The sequence below is a fragment of the Ceratotherium simum genome, chromosome 9 (assembly GCF_057802395.1).
Source record: "Ceratotherium simum simum isolate JZ-2026a chromosome 9, ASM5780239v1, whole genome shotgun sequence".
In the NCBI taxonomy this organism is placed as follows: Eukaryota; Metazoa; Chordata; class Mammalia; order Perissodactyla; family Rhinocerotidae; genus Ceratotherium; species Ceratotherium simum.
The window spans coordinates 57,757,250-57,775,629 of record NC_141908.1 but is presented as its reverse complement, the minus strand read 5'-3'; the positions used below and the strand labels follow the sequence as shown (position 1 = coordinate 57,775,629).

The 18,380-nt window shown below is 36.8% G+C and overlaps 1 protein-coding gene across 1 annotated transcript in view; it reads left to right on the top strand.

Annotated features, from left to right (window-relative positions):
* CCDC141 (coiled-coil domain containing 141) overlaps nt 1-18,380 on the top strand; it is a 183,350-nt gene that overhangs the window by 36,417 nt on the left and 128,553 nt on the right. The window contains exons 3-4 of the mRNA XM_087434957.1: nt 12,488-12,679; nt 16,626-16,734. Coding sequence (XP_087291083.1) covers nt 12,488-12,679; nt 16,626-16,734 — 301 coding nt within the window. The remainder of the gene's footprint in view (nt 1-12,487; nt 12,680-16,625; nt 16,735-18,380) is intronic.

Genomic DNA, 18,380 nt, shown 5'->3' with positions numbered 1-18,380 from the left:
GTTTTAATGTTGTATAATTTTCATGTGTCATGAAATACTATTTTTGAAAATTTTGTTTTCAACCACTTAAAAATGTAAAACCCATCCTTAGCTTGCAGAGCATATAAAAACAGATGGCAGGCTGGATTTGGACTATGGGCTGTGGTTTTCTGATCCCTGATCTATATTGTATGATTTGAATTATGTCTGTGTGTTTATGTAAAACCATATGGATATTAGTAATGGTTATCTCCGGGCAATGAGATTATAGGCGATTTTTATTTTTTTTTGGATTTTTTTTGTTTTCCCGTTTTTAATATGGCATTATATTATGTTCATATTTAGAAAAATAAAAAATAATTCACTATAATAATTGCTATAATAGTGGAAAGCACTTTAAAGTGGCAAATACTCCAGACCCATGGAGGATGAAGGTGAGGAAAGGCTTCTGAAAGAGTCAACCCAAAACAGTGTTTTGAAGGATGGTGAAGAATTATTCAGGAATAGGGGAGACACAGGAGAGAGAAGGGAGAGTGGGAGGCAAGAAGGGAGAGCATTCTAGCCTGAGATACGGAGGTTAGGCTATGGGAGTCAGGGAACCACAAGAGTTGCAGAAGGCTGGAGAGCAGTGTGAGGGAGTGAGTAGACAGAGGTAAGACTGGAAAGAAAATCAAGGACTGAGGGTCTGACTTGCTATGCTTGGACTTTGAATTTTATCTTAAAATCAATTGAAAGCCATTTAAAGATTTATGAGTTGCTGAGTGGTGTGATCACATTTCTGATTTAGAAAGATCTACATGTCAACAGGGCAGAGAATGGATTGGGTAAGGGTGAGCCCAGAGGCAGGAAGACAAGGTGAGAGGTTATTGTAGGAATTCAGTTGAGAAGTGATGAGAGACCAAACCGAGGTAAGGAGATGGAAAGAGAAGAAGAAGAAGGTTTGAATGATATGTAGGAGATTGACTTGATGGGCCTTTGTAACTGATTAGATATTAGGAGATGTTGGGGAGAGAAGCGTGAAGATTGTCTTCCATGTTTCTGCTCCTGAAATCCAGGTGAGTTGAAGATTTGGTAGAGAAGATGGCATGATCAGTTTCAGATGTTTTGAGTTTGAGGTGCTTGTTGGATGGTTGGGTGAAGATTTTCAGCAGAGTGAAAAAATCAGAAGAAATAATTTATAGACAGTGGTTGTAGTTATAAGAGCTTATGCACTCACTTTGAAAGAGGTGTTGAATGATGATTCTTATTCTTTATCCTTCACTTGCTACACAGGATTATATACTATCCACTCAATACTAGTGGCTCATTGTGATAGTCCATTCAAACCTTGGGGTCATTCGCCCTTTGCTCTCAAGACCACATCAAATTTTCTGGAGGAAGTTGAGGATAGTTTGAAAAAGTCACTCAAATGATTTTGATATAATCTCTCCAGCCCCACCCCTGAGACCTACTTGTTGAGTGAGAAGAACAAAGACCATGCTTTCCTGGAACACCTAGACATTTCAAAATAGACAGAGAAAGTGAACTGTAAAAGAGAGCCAAAGCACAGAAGGAAAATCAGAGTGCACTAGAAGCCAATGGAAGAAAAAAAAAATTTAAAGGCGAACACAAGGGTATTAATCACAAAGAAACGATTAAATGAGGATTGTTGGCATTGACAAATGTGAGGTCATTGTGGCCTATACAAGAATATTTCAGTAGGATAGTGGAGACAGAAGCCATTCAGGAGTGAGCTGAGGAGTGGATAGGTATTAAGAAAAAGATGAAGCATTGAAGAGAGGAAAACAATACAATAACAACTAGACACCCTCCTCTTCAATCTCTCATGTCTACTACCACAATTGGTACCATTTGATTGAGATGCTTGAAAACATCTTGCTGAATGAGTGAGAGGATGGATGAGTGAATACATTCTTGAACAACTTCAGGTTCCATTAGGTATTATCTTCTCTGAACCATGAGAGTCATCGAGAATATTATTGCATTGTATTTGAACAAGTGACAGGTTGGTTTTAGCTTTAATGGAGGATAAAGAGCACTCTTTCCATTTGAGTGAAATACTTTCTACAGATCCCGGTTGATTGAGGATGTTATGAGTACTGTAGGGAGAATATATTTTTTAACTGTAAAGCACTGTATAAATATTATTTGTGGGCCAGCCCCGTGGCTTAGCGGTTAAGTGCGCACGCTCCGCTACTGGCGGCCCGGGTTTGGATCCCAGGCGCACACCTACGCACTGCTTCTCCGGCCATGCTGAGGCCACGTCCCACATACAGCAACTGGAAGGATGTGCAGCTATGACATACAACTATCTACTGGGGCTTTGGGGGAAAAAAAAAAGGAGGGGGCTTGGCAATGGATGTTAGCTCAGAGCCGGTCTTCCTCAGCAAAAAGAGGAGGATTAACATGAATTTTAGCTCAGGGCTGATCTTCCTCACACACACACACACACACACAAATATATATATATATATTATTTGTATCGCAATATTAGTACTGCATTGATAAATAAGACATGCCAAAATGAGATTTATCCCATTTTAGGTGTGTTTTCAGATATTAATTATCTTTTTTACCTCATGGTTTTTTTTCTAATTTTTTTTTTCCCCCCAAAGCCCCAGTAGATAATTGTATGTCATAGCTGCACATCCTTCTAGTTGCTGTATGTGGGACGCGGCCTCAGCGTGGCCAGAGAAGCGGTGCGTCTGTGCGTGCCCGGGATCCGAACCTGGGCCGCCAGCAGCGGAGCGCACGCACTTAACCGCTAAGCGACGGGGCTGGCCTTACCTCATGGTTTTTGATAGTCTTCAACCTGGAAGAGCTGCTTCTTGCCATTTAGACAATAATCCATCTATAGCCAACAGCTACTGAGAGGCAATTTAAGGAAAGGGGGTAAAGGTGGGAGCAGCGCCAGGATCACTTCCAGTGTTCAAAATTATCTTCTCAAGGTTGCCTGCTTTTAATCTCCATAGTGCATAAATCCTGTGAACTTTAAAAAAGAAATCTTCAGGTCTAAATAAGAAATGAGAGAGAAGACTTGCAGAGTGTCTTCAGGGGTTTTTCCACACTTGGAAAGCTGGGAGGTGTGCCAGTGTGGGGAATGGGGAGGCAAATTTTGGTCCGGTCTAAGAAAACTTTTTCTAATAACTACGAAAGGATTTGCTCCCAAAGTAACAGAGCACTGCTGCTCTAGAATGGGTGCTGTATTGCACTTTTATCAGAGAAGCTTCCTAAAGTTGATGTCAGATTGGAACAACCGGCCTCTAAACTCTCCTCTAACAGCCTGTGAAATAGGGTGAAATGATTTACAAGAGAAAATGAGAGAAACCTGTTATACCTCTCCCACAAACATTTACTGAGTCCTACCATGTGCAGGGCATTCAGTGTTTCTCAGTAAGGTTTCTATTTGGTGAGACAGTCCTTCACCAAACCCCTCCCCACCACACAAACACGTTGTGACAACTAAAACTGCCTCAACGTGTTTCCAAACCCTCCTTTGGGGCACTTCTAGTTGAGAACCAGTGATAGGTGCTAGAGCTATAAATATGAGTAAGACAGAACTTAGGTCTCTTGTGTCTGTTTTATAGACTTCAAGTCATTATTATTAGCATGTGTAGTACATTAGCCCTCTCCGTTAGTACCTTACTTCCATTTGTGTTTCAGGCTACCTAACTGATACACTCTGCTCCTTGAGAAGAAGAGAGAAGAAAGAGGTAGTCTCCATGGGTCTCGGCAATGGTCATTAAAATAGAACAGTACTTCCTGAGTGCTGGCAGCATATGAGTGAACACCAGATTCAGAAGGGAAGGCCTAGCCAGTGGGGTGACATGGTACGTGGGCTACCATAGAAAGTTGGCGATCACTAAAAGAACCACATAGCCTTCCTAATACCTTTACCAAGGCTGAAGCGGAAGTATCACAGACACCCGAGTGCTATATGTCGAACACCTGGATGGTGAATTTTGGCTTCAGTTTCAGATCATGCTCCATTTCAGGAATCTCACAGAAATATACTTCAACTGCTCATTATCCTGAGATTTTTGAATTGGCCAAGAAATATGATCCTGCCTAGTTTACTCTGAGTCTCTCTTTCCTCCAGCATTTCAGATGGTGTTTGCTAGGCCCTGGGGAGCTCTGAACCGTACCTGGCCTCTGATCCCAGCACCCTGAGAGTGATCTAAATTCCAAGAGAATTCAGAGCAGATAGCTTTCTGTCAACCCTCAAAGCAAAATGTCTACTGGACTCTCTTGGAGAAAGTCCCAAGTGCAACTTGTACCAAATTAAACCCAGAGGGTTCTGCAAGAATGTTCTGGCCTTGGGATTGCAGTGAATAGAACATTTTTGTGGTTCACACTGGAGGTCATGGGAGAGTCCAAAAGATATATTGGAATCCAGAATTGTAGTCCTTCAAGCTACTTGTCTCCAAAACCCCCACATCACTGATTTATAAAGTATCACTTCAGTGGGAAAAGAGCAGTGTTAAGAGGAACTATTTGTGTGTTTAACAAGACTAAAAATACTTCTGAAGACAACCCTATTAGATATAGAAATAGCCAACTTTCAGATTTATCTTATCACCTTCGTGTCAAACCTGAGAAATAGCACTGAAAGTTAAGTGTTCACTTACTTTGCTCTAGAACGAATTCACTGCCTGCTATCTCTGATTCTCCCCTGCATCTCTGCCACGGAATTACCAAGTTTCCTACTTTCAGTTCTTACTACAGTCATTGTCATACAAATGAGACATCTTAGAATTTAAAACTCCTAATATAATAGTTTTCTTCTCCTTACATATTCTTGAGCTAATACCCGTTACAAGTAGAAATTGAGGCCAAGTTATTCCATTTCAATGACAAAAAGTATAAAATGAAAAAACATGCGCATACAAAATTAACTAGCCTTCAAGATAATTTAAAGCTTGTCACATGCGAAGGAAATGCCCAGATATTACGCTCTTGAATAGCTAGATAAGAAAGCATACACATTTCATCTCACTCCCCTGGCAATTTAGACAGTCACTTGTGTGGTTTAGCCTAAACACCAAAGAGAACAGAGCTGCACATAATCAGTGGGTGTCTCTGAAGAATTCATTGGCATGTTCCATCCACTCTGTCTGAGACTTTTTTGAGTTAGCTATGAAATTATCAAGCTAGATTTTTTGTTTTGTTGCTTAATAAATTTTATTTTCCTTCCTTATTAAGCATGAGAGAACCCTGGATTTTAATGCATAACAAATGATTTTACATTTGTGATGTGTCTGACAAGCCTGGGGTAACAAACAACCCCCCAACAGCAGTAGCTCACAGTGACAGATTTCACTGCTTTCTCAGATTACATGTTGGGTTCATGGTAATCACAGTTCCGTTTTGCATGTCTTCTTTATTACAGGATCCAGGCTGAAGGAGCAGTCCCTTCTATGAAAAGAGAAATAATGGGGTCATTCACTGTTTCTTAGAACTTCTGCTCAGGAGTGGCACACAAAACTCCTGTTCACATGTCATTAGTCTAAGCAAGTCATGTGGACAAGTCTGATGTCAGGAAGCAGGAGAGTATAATCCTTTTACAGAGAGAAACAGCAAATAACTGGGAACAACAATACAAGTACAGGGTTTAATGTGTCTTAGGATATAATTTGAAAATGTAAGGAAGGAAAGAACTTTTCTAGAATTCTAATTGGAGGTAACTCAGGTCCACTGTTCTAGTATAACAATGGCATGTTTTGTTTTCAGAATGGGTCTGTTTTCTGTAATTGCAAGAATGAAGAGAACATTTTCCCCAGTGATAAAAATAACTTATTCTCATTACAAAAACATTCAAAACATACAAGAAGGTATAAATAAGAAAGTAAAATTCATTAGAAAACACCTAGGTACATACCAAGAAAGATGAAAATATATATCCACGTAAAAACTTATATGCAAATATTCAGCACAGGTTTACACATTGTAGCCAAAAATTGGGAATACCCAAGTGTCAACATTTAACTAGGTAAACAAATTGTGATATATTTATTTAGTGAAATATTACCCCACAGTAAAAAGGATACATGCAAGAGCATGGGTGAATCTCAAAAACCTTACACTGAGTGAAAGAAACCAGACACAAAGGATTATACACTGTGCCATATCATTTATGTGAAACTCCAGAAAAGGCAAATCTAATCTAAGGTGACAGAAAGCAGATCGGCTGCAACCCGGGGCTTAAGTGGGCAGGGTTGAGTGGAAAGGGCTGCAAGTCAAGTTTTGGGGTGATGGAATTGTTCTCTCAATATCTTACTATGGTGATGCTTCCTTAGACGTATACATTTGTCAAAATTCTGCGAGAAATACATGAAATGGGTACATTTTATTACATGCAAACTATAGCTTCAATAAAGTTGCTTTTAAAGATTTTATTTATTCAGTTTTTTCCCCCCAAAGCCCCAGCAGATAGTTGCATGTCATAGCTGCACATCCTTCTAGTTGCTGTACGTGGGACTCGGCCTCACGTTGGACGGAGAAGTGGTGCCTCGGGGCGCTCCCGGGATCCGAACCCGGGCCGCCAGCATCAGAGCGCGCACACTTAACCGCTAAGCCACGGAGCCGGCCCATAAAGTTGCTTTTAAATTATTGACAACTCTTTAGTGATTCTTACTGATTCTTAGTAATCTTGTAATTAGCCTATTTATTGAACTTTAAAATTAGTTATTTACTTTTTTAGTTGATTTTCTTGGGAACACTAGATAAGCAATCATATCACCTGTTTTCTTAACTTATGACATGGACTGACAATTCCAAAGCAATATTTAATGAGGGGGAACGGATTCTTGAATGACTCTAATTTTGACCAGTGAGGAAGATGCTCTCGGTATCAAATAACTATTCTTTTTCATTGAGAAAATATCCTTTTTTTTCTCTCAAGATAAATTTTAATCAGAATGAATGCTGAATTTTTCCCAAGATCTTTTCAGTGTCTGTAAGTTTTCTTAAATCTATTAAATTACTAATTTAATTTGCTAATATTAAACCAACCTTGGTCTTTGAGACTAAACTCTACTTGGTTGTGGTGTATTCTTTTTTTTAGTCAATTTTATTGAGATATAATTTATGTACAGTAAAATTCACTCTTTTCTAAGTGTACAGCTTATTGAGTTTTGACAAACGCATATAGTTGTGTGTGTATTATACTATAATATACTGTGGTATTTAATCTGATTACATTTTATTTAGAATAATATAAATAAGATTGGTCTATAATTTTTGATACTGTCTTGTTAAGTTTTGATATCTGAATCATGCTAGCATTTTTAAATGAATTAGAATGATTTTTTTTTTAATGTTGGAAGCAGGTTAAGTAGCATAGTATGTCTGTTTCTGTTTCCTGAAGGTTGCTGGAATTTGCCTTAAAATGAAGCAAGACAAAAAAACAAAGTGAAAAGTCACTGGGATTGGTACCTTTTGGGGCAATATTTTCTTGAGAAATTATCCAATATACGCTGTGGTGATGGTAGTAATGATAGTGATGATGAGGAGGATAATGATAAGATTTTCTTAGAACAATTTTGTTAACATGTTTTTTAGGAAATTTTCCATTTTATCCCAGTTTTCAAATTTATTGACAGAAATATTTCTTTTATACCTAAAAGAAAACCCAAAACTTGCGATATGCATTTACAGCCTCTTAATCTTAATATTATATATTTTTTTATTTGTATATCATTTCATTCCTTTTTAAATCTGTCAGAAATTTTTAAGAATTTTTCTTATGTAGGTGAAACTCGTATAACATAAAACCAACCATTTAAAAGTGTACAATTCAGAGGTACCGTGCAACCACCACGTCTTGTCTAGTTCCAAAACATTTCCATCACGTCAAAAGAAGACCCCGTACCCATTAAGCAGTGATTCCATATTCCCCCTCTTCCCAGCCTCTGACAACCAACAATCTACTGTCTGTCTCTCTGGATTTACCTATTCCGGATATTTCATATAAGCGGAATCATACATTATGTGCCTTTGTGTCTGACTTCTCTTACTGAGCATAATGTTTTAGAGGTCCCACTCATGTTATATGATGCTTCAGTATTTCATTCCTTATGGCTAAATAATATTCCATTGTATAGCTGTAGCACATTTTGTTCATCCATTCATCAGTTGGTGGATACTTGGGTTGTTTCTACCTTTTGGCTGTTGTGAATAGTGCTGCTATGATACTCATGTACATGTTTTTATGTGGATGTATATTTTTATTTCCCTTGGATATATTCCTAGGAGTGTAATTGCTGGGTCATATGGTAATTCTATGAGGAAATGCCAACATGTTTTCTACAGTGGCTGCACCATTTTGCATTCCCACCAGCAATGTACGTGGATTCCAATTTCTCCACATCCTTGCCAACACTTGTTATTTTCTGTTTTTGAAAACATTTATAGCCATCCTAATGGGTGTGAAGTGGTATCTCATTGTGGTTTTGATTTGCATTTCCCGAATGACTAATGATGTTGAGCATCTTTTCATGTACTTGTTTGTCATTTGTATATCTTCTTTGGAGAAAAGCCTTTTCAAGTCCTTTGCCTGTTTTATGGTTGTGTTGTTTGTCTTTTTATTAAGTTGGAAGAGTTCTTTATATATTCTGGATACTAGACCCTTATCAGATATATGATTTGTAAATATTTTCTTCCATTCTATAGGTTTTCTTTTCATTTCTTTGATAATGTCTTTTGGTGCACAAAAGTTCTTAATTTTTATGAAGTCTAATTTTTCCATCTTTTGTTGTTGTTGTTGCTTATACTTCTGATATCATATCTAAAAAACCATTGCCAAATTTAAGATGATGAAGATTTACCCCTATGTTTTCTTCTAAATATTTTATAGTTTTAGTTTTTGTACACTGCAACTCTGCCGAATTTGTTTATTAGCTCTAGTATCATTTCTTCTTTAAATGTCTAGTAGAATTCACCAGTGAAACCATCTGGCCCTAGTGCTTTCTCGTTTGGAAGGTTATTCATTATTGATTTAATTTATTTAATAGATATAGGCCTATTCAGATTACCTATTTCTCCTTGTGCGAGTTTTGGTAGATTATGTCTTTCAAGGAATTTGTCCATTTCATCTAAGTTATCAAAGTTGTAGGCATAGAGTTGTTTATAGTGTTCTTTTATTATCCTTTTAATGTCCACGTGATCAGTAGCTATGGTCCCTCTTTCATTTTTTTTTCTTGTGGAAGATTGGCCCTGAGCTAACATCTGTGCCAATCTTCCTCTATTTTTCATGTGGGTCACTGCCACAATGTGGCTGCTGACGTGTGGTGTACGTCTGCACCTGGTAACCGAACCCGGGCGGCTGACATGGAGCACACTGAACTTAACTATTAGGCCACAGGGCCGGCCCCACCTCTTTCATTTTTGATGTTAGTGATTTGTTTCTGTTTTTTTTTTTTTCTTGATTAGGTTGGCTAGAGGTTTATCAATTTTATTGATCTTAGAACTAGCTTTTGATTTCAATAATTTACTTTATTGTTTTCATTTCATTGATTTTTGCTCTAATTTTTATTATTTCTTTTCTTCTGCTTACTTTTTGTTTAATTTACTCTTCTTTGTCTCATTTCCTAAAGTAGAAGCTCAGAGTATAGATTTTAGATCTTTCCACTTTTTATATATATGTATTCAATGCTATAAATTTTCCTCTAAGCACTGCTTTTGCTGTATCCCACAAATTTTGATGTTATATTTTCATTCTGATTTAATTCAAAATATTTTAAAATTTCTCTTGAAACTTCTTCTTTGACCCAGGTTTTATTTAGAAGTGTATTGTTTAATCTCCAAATGTTTTGGAATTTTTAACTGTTTTTCTGTTATTGATTTCTATTTCAATTCCAATGGTTCTGAGAGCATATTTTATATGATTTCTATTCTTTTAAATTTGTTAAGGTTTGTTTTATGGCCCAGGATATGGTCTATCTTGGTGAATGTTCCATGTGAGCTTGAGAAGAATGTGTATTCTGCCGTTGTGGGATGTAGTAGTCTATGTGTGTCAATCATATCCAGTTGATTTATGGTGCTGTTCTGTTCAACTATATCTTAATAATTTTCTGCCTGCTAGATACATCAATTATTGAAAGAGAGGCATTGAAATCTCTACCTGTAATAGTAGATTTGTCTATTCTTGCAGTTCTATCAGTTTTTGCCTCACGTATTTTGATGCCCAGTTGTTAGGTGCATATGTGTTTAGGATTGTTATGTCTTCTAGGAGATTGACCCCTTTATCATTATAGAATGCCCACCTTAATCCCTCATGTATTCTTTGCTCTGAAATATACTCTGTCCGTATTTAATATAGCGACTCCAGTTTTCTTTAGATTAGTGTTAGCATGGTATATTTTTCTCCATCCATTTACTTTTAATCTATCTATGCCTTTATATTTAAAGTGGGTTTCTTGTAGACAATATATATTGGGTCTTATTTTTAATCCACACTGGTGGTTTCTGCTAAACCCAGGAGCAAGTTGGCAAGGGCTAGTAAAAACAGCTTAAAGTTTTCCTACCATTTTTAAGTTGGCTTTTTCTTGCTTCAGTGTTCACTTGATTGCTATCCTTTGATTATTTTCCAGAGTTCTCACAAAGTTGATTAAGACAGTTTTGCTTGCTTTTTTTGATGTTTTACAAAGGGATAAACTGTCGGAGATATCTACTTTGTTATTTTCATTGACATCTGTCAGATATTTTTATATTTCATTTGCCTTTTCAATGAACCAAGTTTTTAAAAAATCAATTCTTATGTTTTTTTCTAATTTGTTAATTTCTGATTTTGTATGTAATCAGTTAATCTTCTTTAATTTTTGTTTAATTTTATTTTTCCTATAATTTAGACTTGAATGTTTAATTAATTAATTTTTCCTTTATTTAAAAACAAAGTTGTCTAGCACTATGAATTTTATCTGAGCATAAAATTAGCTGTATATCTTAGGTTTTTAAATGTAGTGGTCTCATTATTATTTTTTTATAAACAATCTGCAATTGTAGTTTTTATTCTCTATTTGATCCAAGCATTACTCTTTAAAGTATTTTCTTTTTTTTTTTTAAAGATTTTATTTATTTATTTTTTCCCCCCAAAGCCCCAGTAGATAGTTGTATGTCATAGCTGCACATCCTTCTAGTTGCTGTATGTGGGACTCGGCCTCAGGATGGACGGAGAAGTGGTGCCTCGGTGCACGCCCGGGATCCGAACCCGGGTCACCACCATCGGAGCGCGTGCACTTAACCACCAAGCCACGGGGCCGGCCTAAAGTATTTTCTTAAACTTTTTAAGAGATTTGTTTATTTTCTGGGCTTTTGTTGTTATTTATACTTTTATTGCATTGTGGTCCAACTGGGTTTATCTACTTAATATTTCAATGGTACAAATGTAAATGTTATGAGTGCCTTACCTTTACTGTATATTGTACTATTTATTAATATAAAATACCATTTTTTAATCTGAATGATTGTTGTTTTGATTTTGAATTTGTCTTAGATTAATTTTGCTAGTCTTCTTTTCTTTTTGTTTGTCTTGGCCTGATATATCTCATCTCTTTATTTTCAAAAGTTATGTCTTTTTAGTTTAGGGATGACTCTAGCAAATATAAATTAGTTGAATAGTTTTAATTTAATCTGATAATGTTTGTCTTTTAATTGAAAAATTTATCTCATCCACTTTTTTTGTGTTAACTGATATTTAATCATATTCCTACCATTATTTTTTTTTGTGTGTGTGTATCTTAATAAATGTGCTCTTATTTAGTTTGTTTTCTTTATTGTATTTTGCTTTATCACATTTTTAGTCTCCTTTTCTGAGACTTTATAATTTATTCATATTATTTTTAGTCTATTGTATTGTTTAAAGTTGTGCTGTTATTTTGGTGCCAACTGCACAAATGAAACAGAATCTGTGGGACCCTCCTCCTATCCCCAAATGACACAGTTATCTAAGTGCATGTTCCCCTTCATCTTCTGTGTTTTGTTCAGACAATCTGTAATGTTAGTTACAGATATTCTAATTTTTACATTATGAATATTCTCTTTCAAGAACTTATTCTTAACATTTACATTAAGCTTCACAAGCATATTTACAGTAGCAATTATTTAGAATAAACAGTAAGTTTTACTGGATTCATTTCTCACATTTTTCTTTTTCTTGATTACTACCTCTGGATGTGTTCCAGTTAGTTTTCTTGTTTTTGAAATGTGAAGTCAGCATGACATTCTATATCCTTGGGAACGTAGACCTGTACCTTTGATAAATCTCTACAGTGTTTGAACAATGCTTAAACGTGAATGCCTTTAGCCTGGCCATGCTCCATAGTTGACCACAATCTCCACCACACCCTCTTGCCTGCTTGATCTGCCTGCCTGCATAGCAGTTTGTGTTTATGAATTGTCTTCTAGACTTTCCTAGACACATACAACTCAAATATCTGAGTGTTTTAAATGTGATCTCGTGCTCTTACACTGAGTGACATTCTGCCTTACACTCTTTCTTTCCTGGACTTAGGCTTTGGAAGATCGGGTATGGGAACTCTTGCAGGAAGCAGACAAGACAGCTGAAGAGAACAAGGATCAAAGTCAGGTGTACGATGCGATGGCCGACACCCTGGGTGAAGCATGGGCAGCCCTGGTCTCCATGCTTGAAAGAAGAAGGGAGCTCCTCAGGTTGACTTCTGAATTTTTTGAAAATGCCTTGGAGGTTTGTGTTTAAAAAAAGTTCTCCCTTCTCCACATCAGAGAAAATGAATAGCACTCCTGAAAATGTTTTATTTCCACAAACAGCCATTGCAATCAGTTAAAAAAATAGCAGAATAAACAAGATAAATTCAATACATTTAATTTTTTTTTTTGTGAGGAAGGTTAGCCCTGAGCTAACATCCTCCTCTTTTTTTTTTTTTTTTTTTTTTTTTTTAAAGATTTTATTTATTCATTTTTTCCCCCCAAAGCCCCAGTAGATAGTTGCATGTCGTAGGTTCACATCCTTCTAGTTGCTGTACGTGGGACTCGGCCTCGGGTTGGACGGAGAAGCGGTGCCCCGGGGCGCGCCCGGGATCCGAACCCGGGCCGCCAGCATCAGAGCACGCGCACCCAACCGCTAAGCCACGGAGCCGGCCCACATCCTCCTCTTTTTGCTGGGGAAGACTGGCCTTGGGCTAACATCTGTGCCCATCTTCCCCTACTTTATATGGGACGCCGCCACAGCATGGCTTGACAAGCGGTGCTTCCATGCGCACCTGGGATCCGAACCTGGGACTCGAACCTGAGAACCCTGGGCTGCGGAAGCGGAGTGCGTGCACTTAACGGCTTCACCACCAGGCCAGCCACACAATATATTTAATTTTCGATTGTCAAAAAATAAAATTGTTAATATTTTAAATGTAGGCCTTTAAATAAAAACTAAATACAGTTAATTGAAATTAAGTAAAATATTAAGTAAAAATGGGAAGTCTTACGCATAAATCATTGTGATTTATTTCCCTCTTTAGAAGATACTAATACAATTACTAGATTAAACAATTATCTCTGATTATGGGATTATTATGAAACATTAGTCTAAAGTGTTCTTGTTGACTAAAAGTTGGAGGATAGAATATCTTCTGCTGCTCATGAAAAGGCAATTGCAGAATAGTCCATAGAATGTTTGGCTTGTCAGCACAGCATTTTATAGAGCACTTTCCTAAGACGTATAGTTGAGATTCCACAGTTTGAACTCATTAAAATATAAGGGAAGGAAAAAGTTCTGGGCCTATGATTTTTCTTGAATTCTATGATTTTTTTTGAGGTTCCCAATTTCAAAATGTGAGACTCAAAGAACATTATCAAAAGAAGTGTTATATTTGGTGTAAGACAGTTATTGGAAATTTCGCTTTTAACTTCTCTGTCAAGTGGCAGTACATTCATTTTGATGTGAGAGCACTGCTTCATTATGATAAAGCACTAGCTTTGAAAAACATGACATTTCCAAACTGAAAATTCAGGACTTAAATCCAAAATAATGAAGGAAAACAGATTAGTAATAGAACATGAAAATTGAGGCAGACAATCTCATGCATCGTGAACTCGTTTAAAAGTGAAAAGAGGGAGCAAAAACCTTATTGTAACTTTCAAGGTTTGTTTTCTACAATTTGGACGCTAAAGTCCAACTCACTATTCATTTTACAGATCATCTTGGGAAAGAGTTCCATGCACAATTTTCTTTCTGGAAAAGAAATAAACTAGGTGAAATACATCTACAGGGTCAAATTATAGATACATCTGATTCATTTCATCCTAATACGTGGGGTATAGATGTCAACTGCTCTTGAAATTCAGCTTGTTTGAGATCAAAAAATTATCTTTTTTCGAACATTAGGCCCAATATTTGTTTCTCAGTGGGTAGTAGTGTTAATGCTAGCTGATTTTCTCTATGATGAGAAATTACTTCCAGATATTCATGAAATAAAAGGAATTACCAAGTCAACTCATAACTCAACCCAGCACTCTGATTCTTAGTGAAAAGACAAATTGTTCCCTGTATTATCCTGCTTCCAATTTCGAGGACCACTTCATACTTAGCTGAAGGCAAACTCCTACATAATCTTCCTTGCCCCTTGTGTATGCCAAAGCAATTTACGTTAGTGATTTAAAAAAAAAAAGATGAGGGTGAAATTAAGAATAGGGTCTTTGGAAAGTCTCCTCCTGGTGCCACTTCTGTCCCATACAAGCTACAGAAAGAAGAAAAGTAGACAAAAGAAAATATCCATAAGATAAATGTTAACAAAACTTTAGGGAATCTTTTTCTGAGTAAAGCATTATTTGTTTGTTGGTTTTTTTTTTAAAATTTCAAATAACATGTTAAAATATACATATAAGTTATACAGAGACTTTAAAACTTTTTGTAATGTTCTACAGGGAAGAATCAAATCACCTAGCAGGGTTTTTTTTTTTTTTTCCTCTCTTTGCAGTTTCTCTTCAAGGAATGTCCTTAAAATTATGTATTAGAAATGGAATGAGTTAGAGTTGTAAATGATGTGTGGGTAGGGTCCCCTTATTGAACTATGTGCATGTGGGGGTTCTTGAGAAATACAAACCGACTTCTAATTGCATGGTTGATAGTTATTACAAGATGGTTTCAGGCTCACAGACTTAGCCATTAGGTAGGTTATTCTCTTCTCAAAAACTGTGCTATAGTTCAGGAAGACTGTCCGTAAGTGACAATGGTTGGTGTCCATCAGGTTGTTCTATCAGGATGGTGGAGGCCTTCTCTGCATTTCCAAAGGGGACATCAGTCTCTCTCTCTCTCATCATTCCATATAACTGGATTTTATGTGGCTGTTGTCATAATAAAAATACAGTAGGATGTGTTAATCAAACAGATACGTAAGAATTAAAAATTACTAAATTCAAAGATGATAGGAGAAAACTTGAAAAAGAAGACAAAAACTGTGATAGGCTTTTGTGTCTTTCTCACTGATATTTTGCCTTTATGAGTTTATTCTATACCTGATCCAAAACTGAATATGTTGATAAAATGCTCTTGTAAACCGTAATAATTACCTTTGAACCTTAGTGCTAAAACAAACTATTTGTTTACCACTATGGATATACTGTACTAGCATAACCAAATATGTTTTGCCCTCTTCTAAAATTTGTTTCTAAGATTATTCCCCTGAGAATTTTAACATCACTTTAAGCATCTCCCTTTCATACTTCCTCCATGGAGAAACACAAAAAGAGAGACCAGTCATATTCCTCACCGTTTAGGGTGTCAAGTTCCTGTTCCTTTTATTCTTGAAACAGAGGAGAAATTTGCCATTTTTTATTCCTGCTGAATCTAAGGTCATTTTTATTTATATAAATGCATAAAATCATTGATAAAAATGCAAACAATATTACAAATTATAAATCTAAAAGCTAAAAGTTCACCTCCCCTCACCTATCCCTAATCCCATTCCTTCTCATAATTATAACCCTTTGGTGTGTATCTTTTCCGAACACTATCTGTACAAATAGATATATTTTTGCTTTGTATAAGAAGTGGGATTGGACATTGCTTCTTGGCTTCCTGGCTAAGATCAAGTGTAGAAATGGGATTAGACTATGTATTATTCTGAAATTTGCATTTTTCAGTTCTAGGTCTAATCATAGAGGAAAAATAAATTGTATTTCATCTTTCTCTCCAAATGGTTCTTAAGTTAAATTTACTTATAATTATGTGGGTTACTGGTTGGCCAAACTTTTATTGGTTTCTCTTAGAAAAATTTCTAGTTATTCTTTGACAAACTGCCTTAGAATATTGAAAGTGGCTGTATTAATTACATAGGAGACAATAATTTTAGTTGAAAATTTTAACAGACATTTGAACAGTAAATGAGTTGGTTTATTTTAGCATACATGACATATTTCCAGGCATGAAAGGAATACAAAGGAACAAGAAGAAAATTCTTACCTTGGCACTTTGTAAATTGACTGCGTGTAAACGCACAACCTCACACAAGCACCCTAAGCCAGCACATGCTCACACAAAGACACACATCACCACACAAACACACAAACACACCTACAGTCAGCTGGGCCATTAATTTATGAAAAGCATCTACAAATAACTAAATGTGGCACATTGACTTTTATTTTTTAAATGTCTTTCCACTGTATTTCTGTTGTAGTTTGCCATTAAGATAGACCAAGCTGAGGATTTCCTTCAGAACACTCAGGAGTTTGACAGTGCTGAGTCCTTGAAATCACTGCTTCAGCTTCATGAACATCACACCAAAGGCAAGAAATACGTTTACCCAAGCTTTGAAAGGTTTTAAAGGATGTCAATATGAGAATGCTCATGTATGACGGTGTATTTTTAAAGCCTTTTTTTTTTAAAGATTTTATTTATTTATTTATTTATTTATTTATTTATTTATTTTTCCCCCCAAAGCCCCAGTAGATAGTTGTATGTCATAGCTGCACATCCTTCTAGTTGCTGTATGTGGGACGCGGCCTCAGCGTGGCCGGAGAAGCGGTGCGTCGGTGCGCGCCCGGGATCCCAACCCAGGTTGCCATTAGCAGAGCGCACGCACTTAACCGCTGAGCCACGGGGCCGGCCCTGACGGTGTATTTTTAATTTATGTCTATGTATACCTCAACTTGTTCCCAGAAAGCTTAGATAAAGCTTTATTTTTGGTCATCTTCTGCAAGAAAGAGGTAGCTGCCAATGATTCTAAGGGGATGGCAGAGGAAGAGCCGCTAGGAGGTTCAGTTGTTCAGTCCGCTGGATTCTAGCTCCTGAGGACAGGGGCCATTTCCGCCGTGCTCGTCCTCGTGTCCTCGGCCTCTAGCAATGCCGGCACATGATGGATCCTCAAGAAGTAGTTCTTGGTTGAATAAACGGTTGAATCCAGTGAATGTTCTTTCTAAGGGTTAATAAATGAAGGTCAGCCTTTAAATAACAGCTCTGGATAAGGAAAATGCCTCTTTCACTACTAAAGTAAAAAAAAAAAAAAGAGTAGTGAACTTTTTCCAGATAAAAATCTAATAAAACACGATACAAAATGATTTTCAACTCCTTTTGAACAACTATAAAGATAGTCTAGTTGTTAACCAACAATTTACACACTAGACCTTTTCCACCACAATTAGGGGTGGGCAGGACTGTAGTTGGGAAGGCATTGGTGAAAGAGTAGCTATTTACTGTAATCTTTTTCTGTGGAAGCAGGTTAGATATATAGACAGGAACAATCACTTCTTTTCTTCCTAATGTGTTCTAATTACTACTGCCAAATAGAACTGGATATGAGTGGGTGGCTTCCTGCACTCATTTGTCACAGTTCTAGCTCGGCTTCTAGCTCCACAAGCCTGATCATGCTGGACACGGGCAAAAAGGTGTTTTTAAAGCCACAAATAGATTTTGTGTTTGTATCACTTTCCAAAGGACTCTGGATAATAGGCCATTACTTTTCCAAAACTCAAAGATTAAAGACTCAGTCTTTCCTGTGTAAATTTTTATGAGATCCTACCACATATACACACACAATTTTAACTGATTACTGTTATACAGGACCTTTCACTAGCAGGAATTATAAACAGCATCAAAAGTATCATCATTAAAGCAGTGGCCTGCCCATTTTTATGTAGCAGCAGCAATCTAGTTGGGTCCAAAGGGGAGAAACAGAATCTCGTGAGATTCCTCTTAGGATACTGGAAAATGAATCGAGTCCAGGTCACTGACATGGGTTCTATGGTCTCAATTCAATCTTCATCCAACCAACATGATCATCGCACAGCAATTTTACCTCTGGAAACCTGAGTGACCGATGCTTTTGTTGAAGAGACTCAGCACTGAGAAAATCAAATGAAAGCATTTTCCAGAGGGATTGGGGGGTTGCGAAATTAGAGACTTTTCCGTAAATATTTCAGGGTGGAGCTGGAAG